This window comes from Gymnoscopelus braueri (assembly GCF_963280865.1).
Source record: "Gymnoscopelus braueri genome assembly, chromosome: 24".
In the NCBI taxonomy this organism is placed as follows: Eukaryota; Metazoa; Chordata; class Actinopteri; order Myctophiformes; family Myctophidae; genus Gymnoscopelus; species Gymnoscopelus braueri.
This window is the reverse complement of record NC_137626.1, coordinates 1,922,248-1,929,860: the sequence shown is the minus strand read 5'-3', so window position 1 is coordinate 1,929,860 and position 7,613 is coordinate 1,922,248. Positions and strand designations below refer to the sequence as shown.

The 7,613-nt window shown below is 39.3% G+C and overlaps 1 protein-coding gene across 1 annotated transcript in view; it reads left to right on the top strand.

Annotated features, from left to right (window-relative positions):
* The first annotated feature begins 3,758 nt into the window (after positions 1 to 3,758).
* Positions 3,759 to 7,613, top strand: part of LOC308080224 (uncharacterized protein) — a 38,080-nt gene continuing 34,225 nt past the window's right edge. Inside the window, exons 1-2 of the mRNA XM_080421999.1 lie at positions 3,759 to 3,901; positions 7,160 to 7,398. Of these exons, the coding sequence (XP_080278125.1) occupies positions 3,898 to 3,901; positions 7,160 to 7,398 (243 nt within the window). The 5' untranslated portion in view covers positions 3,759 to 3,897. The remainder of the gene's footprint in view (positions 3,902 to 7,159; positions 7,399 to 7,613) is intronic.

The following is a 7,613-nucleotide window of genomic DNA, read 5'->3' as shown; positions in this document are numbered from 1 at the left end:
ATTATATATGTTGTATTATATATTATACACAGAATCATCACTCACACATTGCTGGTTATAGTGAACTTTAAATTACAGCATTCGCTTGTGTTCTGGATTAATTCAACTGAATGGTCTGGTGTGGTTATAGCAAACGCAGATCAAACGACATTTTATTTGTCTTTGATAAACTTAACTGGCAACTGCTGATAAAAACACAGTTTATTGACATAAGGAATTAACAGACATACTTTTGTGCATTACAGTAAAATTGTAATGACAATCACATTCACAATCACTTAATTCAGACTTGCTGCGCTGAACTCTGCAGCTGCAAACCATATTTGATCGACATAATTATCACCCATATGTTACTGATTATAGAGAATGTTATATTATTGTAATCCGTACTTTATTTCCTGCGCAATGGATTAATAATGTTGAGCTGAAAACTCTTCAGCCGCACTGAGTCGCTTGGACACTATAGCCGACGTTTGCTTCATACAATCAGCCTTTGATTGCTTTTCAATAAAACCATATTTGATAGACATGAGTATCACCTACATGTTACTGATTATAGAGAATGTTATATTGTTGTAATCCGTTCTAGTAGTAAGGGAGGCCTCTGAATGTTGTGCCATTGTGCGCCCGGCCCGACTCCCTATATTCCCATTGTAGGCTCTACCAAACACATTTGGCATAGCGGGTGGTTTTAGAATCTGCTGTGCGCTTACCCAAACGTGTGTAAGATAGCAATTTTAGGGACAGTGCAACAACACGCCCACGGCCACACCTCCAGGAGGAGCAAATTATGGAGTTGGCATAATGTATAGCGGGTAGTGCGGCCGTAAGATACCGTTTAGGGACAGCGCCCGCTGCCTCGTGCGTAATTAACGGGTAGCGGGTAGTTTCAAGGGATAGTGCAGGACGGAAGATACGGCCCATCGTTTACATGTCTCTGTCTGACAGATACTGTATGAATCTGACACATATAAATGAAATAATACTGTCCCCTCACGCATTACAAGGATAATATCAGTCACCATAAACATGGTGCCCTGCTCAAGGACCAGGCGGGAGCCTGGGGATTGAACCTTCTGTACCTCATGTACCTCTATGACAGCGTGTACAGCCAATGGACAAGGACAATATCAGTCACCAGAAACATGGCTAAAATGGAGTTTGAAGATCAGAAGTGGGTCACCAAATGTTTTAAAGTGAAATGCCCCTTTAACTGCTCCTGATGAGCAGCTTGGTGCCTTGCATGGTTTCCTCCACCATCGGTGTGTGAATGTGATGCATGTTGTGAGGCACTGTGGATAAAGTGCTTTGCTCAAGGACCAAGGGGGGACCCCCCCCCCCCAACCTCCCCCCATGTGCTGACAGTGTTAGAGTCAGTGTGTTGAAACTAACCTCGTCTCTCATTTCCTGTCTAACGTACAGACTGCAGTTACACCTAAACCACAGGAAGCAGCTTCTCTGCTGCTCCCACCACACTCCTACAACCTTTAGTTATGTTAACGTTACTTTAAATAACAAGACTAAACCTTTAGTTATGTTAACGTTACTTTAATAACAAGACTACAACCTTTAGTTATGTTAACGTTACTTTAAATAACAAGACTAAACCTTTAGTTATGTTAACGTTACTTTAATAACAAGACTAAAACCTTTAGTTATGTTAACGTTACTTTAATAACAAGACTACAACCTTTAGTTATGTTAACGTTACTTTAAATAACAACCTTTAGTTATGTTAACGTTACTTTAATAACAAGACTAAAACCTTTAGTTATGTTAACGTTACTTTAATAACAAGACTACAACCTTTAGTTATGTTAACGTTACTTTAATAACAAGACTACAACCTTTAGTTATGTTAACGTTACTTTAATAACAAGACTACAACCTTTATTTATGTTAACGTTACTTTAATAACAAGACTACAACCTTTAGTTATGTTAACGTTACTTTAATAACAAGACTACTGTCGTATTATTTGCTATATTTTATATGACAGTGTGCAAGTAAAAACAGATTATTTGTAGAACAAATATACTAAAGCTAAAGTAACCTAGTAATAATACTGTGTTGTAGACAGACTGTCTGCACTTTTGGCCTATTCAAGGGACCTGTTGTTTAGAAGGGAGCCTAGCCTGGCTAGGTGTGAAGGGCGATTTACATCTTCTATTGTTAAACTGAGAGACTTCACTCCCTTCCTCCAGGCACTTGCAAATGAAATCAACAGCCGTTCCTTGATCTTCGCTGTTGGGGGCTCTCATTGACCCCCACCCCACATGCATTCTAATGTGTATAAAACAGTGTCTCGAATGATTAGACTAGGACTGTCTCACACGACGTGAGGCTGTTGGGGGGTGGACAGGGGCTCTGCTCCTGGCTGCTTCTCTGAATGCTGTTTGCTGAATAAATGAACATAGAACCTGGTCCTGACGTCTGTCTCTTCTCCTCCACTTCTTATAACAACTACAAGCCTGCTAACCTGCAGTTTATGCCTCATAATATACGACACTACAACCTTTAGCTATGTTAACGTTACTTTATAGGGCATGAAACAATCACCTGTGCATCCAGTCTAATGTTGGTAAACAAATAATTGGTCTTTACAAGAGTGCTTTTCAACCTCTTTCATATCAAGGACCACAATTTAGTTAGTTGGTATTATAGCCACAGAACCTCCATGTGATGACATTTAGACTCTCAGACCCAAAACTTAGAATATGTTGTTATTGTTGTTGGATAATATCATCTCCACCATTCCATCCATGATGTGGTAGAGATAGAGATAAACGGCACACGTTGATCAAAGTTACTATTCTTCTATATTCTCTAATTGTATAAACGTCTTAATTAAGCAATGCAGATGTTTAACAGTAATGTAACTGTTGAGAGTGTAAAATGAAACCAAATGGACCCGTAAGGGACACTCTCATCAGTTAAAGATATATGAGGGTCCATTTGGTTCCTAACTCTCCATCATTTAGCTGGGGACCACCTGGTCCACTGGTGGTCCCCGGACCACAGGTTGAAAACCACTGTGTATACAAGATTTCTGTGGATTTGAAAATATTCCAAAATTTTCACTTTTTTCCCCCATTAAGATTGTTACTCTGAAAATAGCAGATCTACAAGCTCACAACGCGTCGCCGCAACGCGTTGTGAGCTTGTAGATCTGCTATTTTCCAAAATGGCCGATAGTAGTGTGTAGATATATATAAAGGCTAGATGACTCACCCGCGCTGCTGGCTAATGGAGTACGACGTTGCCACATGGCGGCCATCTTGAAACAGTCATTCATAACATTATGTCTATGGTGCATATACTTTAAAATAACCATAGCGTGCTCAATTTTCATCCGATTTTCAAACGGTTTGGTGTGTTGTAAACACCAAAGATGTAATAAAATTATAAAATTATAAAATTATATATAAAAAAAAACGTGATTATAATTATAAGTATGCAGTATAATAACTACATCTTTGGTGTTTACAAAACACCAAACCGTTTGAAAATCGGATGAAAATTGAGCACGCTATGGTTATTTCAAAGTATATGCACCATAGACATAATGTTATGAATGACTGTCTCAAGATGGCCGCGGTTGAGCTACGCTTGCGCCGTCCCCTTGAGCCATCTAGCCTTTATATATATCTATGCTTGTTTTCATTCCCGAGCAGAAGAACCTGGCAACACCATAACACCGGCAGCAGCAGTACTTCCGGTTTGACGCCAGCCAGTCCGGTAGTACTTCCGGGTCGTCAGTAGTAAACAGACAGCAGAGCTAACATGCTAACAGGCTAACAGCTAGCCTGGATTCTCTCATTATTACATTTATATTATATTATATACTTATTGTTTTATATCATCAACACTCTAACAAACAGCGACATCTGAACCACCATGGGTGATTATTACCTTTTATTATATTATTATTATATTCATTATATTAGTATATTATACATCTGTACCATGGGTGATTATTATTATTATATTATTATTATATTCATTATATTAGTATATTATACATCTGTACCATGGGTGATTATTATTATTATATTATTATTAATATTGTATTGTATTGGTATATTATACAGCTTAACCACCATGGTTAATTATTACCTTTATTATATTATTATTATTTAATGTAATGTTATATTATACATCTGAACCATGGGTGATTATTACCATTATTATTATTATTATTATTATTATTATTATTATTATTATTATTATTATTATTATATTATTACCATTATTATTATTATTATTATTATTATTATTATTATTATATTATTACCATTATTATTATTATTATTATTATTATTATTATATTATTACCATTATTATTATTATTATTATTATTATTATTATTATTATTATATTATTATATTATTACCATTATTATTATTATTATTATTATTATTATTATTATTATTATATTATTATTATGATACATGAAGTGTCATAGATAACATGTTGTTAGATAGAGAACCCTGTAAGAATCCTCAGAACCACTTAGGAACCAAATGGACCCTTACAGGTCTGTAACTATGGGCGTGTACAAATGGAACCAAATGGACCCTTACAGGTCTGTAACTATGGGCGTGTACAAATGGAACCAAATGGACCCTTTCGGGTCCATTTGGTTCCATATGTACACTCCCATAGTTACATGAACACTAATGATGATGATGATACAGTGTAGACTGGGACCCCCAATAAATTAAAATGCTAGAGTCCCTGGCATATCTTTTCAAATGGGGGTCCGTGGGCTATTATGTGTCAATTTGGGGGTCCTTGACACGAAAAAGGTTGAAAACCACTGATCTAGATAATAAATAAGTGGTATGAAATGGGGGGTCTGTGGGCTGATGCAGAGCTTCTCAAAGTGTGAGAAGCTCTCCTGACTTAATAGAGCCTCACACTCAGTGTAATCCCCTGTATACATTGATTTTGTAAAAATAGCTGATCTACAAGCTCAAAACGCGTCTTATCTGGCATCTAGAGTTGTAAATACCAACCCTTAACAGCCCATACATCCACACAGAAAAGTCAGATCTAATTATATTAAACTATGTTAAACTCACCAACATTACAGCTGTACAGAAAGCTTGTGTTATCCTCTTTGTATCTGTACTGTATGTTATGAGATCTACAAGCTCACAACACAGATCTTGTATGGCACTGGTTCCCAACCAGTGGTCCGGGGACCACCAGTGGTCCTTGAGGGGGGTTCCAGGTGGTCCCCAGCTAAAAGATGGAGAGTTAGGGAACCAAATGGACCCTTATAGATCTTTAACTCTTGAGAGTGTAAAATACTCCACCGTAATAAGGTCCACTTATTCTTAGAAGTTAAAAGGTGATTCTTCTTCTAAGTGTTGGAGTTTGGAAGCGCTGGAGGACCACACAGGACCACCTGTACTTGCATACCACCCGTTTCTAAATGATACATTTGTCTCTATGGTGGACTTCTATGAGACAAAGACTTTGTGGAGACTTTTGAGTTTATCATTTAATACAATCATACAATCGGGAGTTATTTACAACTCTAGATTCCAGATATAAAAAATAGGATCTAAGAGTTGCTTTACGGCTAAGCTTGTAGATCTGCTATTTTCCAAAACAACACTTGAATTCAAGGTTTCATGGGCTGTGTAATGGACCCTTCACTAAACCCCACCCCAAAAGCGATTGTCCAATACCAGCTTAGCAACCGTTGTTAGCCTGTTATAGGTCTAGCAAGCTTTCGTCACCTGCCATAGCTGTCAATGTTATTTCGCCCGCGCACACACAATCATTTGCAACACAATAGCAAGAATAGGAATACCACGATAACGCAATGGTGACTATGAACCACGTACCCAAACCCGTTGGAGGCTGCTTTTCCCAAGCTGAAATCTGCACTTAAACTGCAAGGCTGCATGGCTGTGTTGTTGAACACATACACAGCTTAACGTCGGGAAAGTTACACGACTCACTCGCCCAGGTGGTGTCAATAATAGGCTACTAATCACCGTAATCGTAACAAAATTCAGAATCACAGCGCTGCCTGTTTCGGATTCCGCACGTTAAAGTATATTAATTCATTTGTTTGTCTATTTATTAACTGCTACTGCATGTTACAATTATGCATGGGACTCTCAAAAGTACCCGTATATTCTGTATTGTTCAATAAAAAGCATTTTAATCCGATCAGTGGCCATTTTCTCATAATGTATCAGAGTGCAATACACCTACCAACCGATAGGGTCGCTCAGTTGAAAGCATATGGAGAAAATGGCCACCGATCAGATTAAAATGCTTTTTATTGAACAATACAGATGATACGGGTACTTCTGAGAGCCCGTACATAAATGTAACATCCGTGGCCATGGGATAAGCACTTTATATTTGAAATATGAACGTTTATGTAGATGTACGGGCCATAAATGGAGAAAGTGCAAACACCAGGTTGAAGTTCATCCATGACGGTCGTGACGGTCGACCAGGGACGCGGGAAGTGGCTGAGGGTGCTGCAGCACCCCTGGTGGTGGGGAAGAGAGAGAAAAAAATTTGAAAAAACTTTGAATATTTTTTTAGATTTTTTTTTTTTTGTAAATTAAACAAACATATATCATTTTTAAAGTCTATATACACACTTATATATTAAAACAATGATGTATTTAACTTTGGGGAATAAAATATTTGTTGAAAAAGGTGAAAAAACGTGAAAAATTTGAAAAAAATCGCGGGACATATGTGAAAAAAAAACGCGTCCCCCGCCCAGCACAGCCCCCCTTGGCATAAATGACTTCCAGCGTCCCTGCGGTCGACCGTCGTGTATCCATGGCTATTACTCCTTCTAACATTTCCCATGTTTTTAGTTAGTTTTAAATCATGTCATGCACATGTGTCCAGTGCATAGCCTACTGAAGGCCTTGTTGACTAGATTTAGAAGAGATTCTGAAGCTCTTGCTCCTGAAATGATGGATTCTTTTTAAGGGGAAAAGCCGTCATTTAACATGCAAGTCAATGGGTGAGAAGCAGAGCTTGCCAGGCGCTGCCAGGCCTGGGTGTGACTAACCTCGCACCACCAGTCACAGAGTGGAGTGGGTGGGGCTTAGCGAAGGGTCCATTGATAGAAAATAAGTCTTTTGTCCTCTCTCTCTCTCTCTCTCCTCAGAGTCTCCTGCTCTCTCTCTCTCCTCAGAGTCTCCTGCTCTCTCTCTCTCCTCCCTGCGCCTCCTGGTTCCTCCTCTGCGCCTCATGTCTGCCGCCATGTGGCATGTGGCCCGGCAGCGGCCGCCACACAGAGGGCATTATGGGATGCTGGAGGACTTCGTCTCCGTGGCGACAGAGAGCATCCCTGACCTGCTGACCCACAGACAGAGAACCCTGCTGCTGCTCAGCCTTAGAGCCAAGGTACCTGTCTGTCTGTCTGTCTGTCTGTCTGTCTGTCTGTCTGTCTGTCTGTCCGTCACTCTGTCTGTCTGTCTGTCTGTATGTCTGTCTGTCTGTCTGTCTGTCTGTCTGTCTGTCTGTCTGTCTGTCTGTCGCTCTGTCTGTCTGTCTGTCTGTCTGTCTGTCTGTCTGTCTGTCTGTCTGTCTGTCTGTCTGTCTGTCTGTCTGTCTGTCTG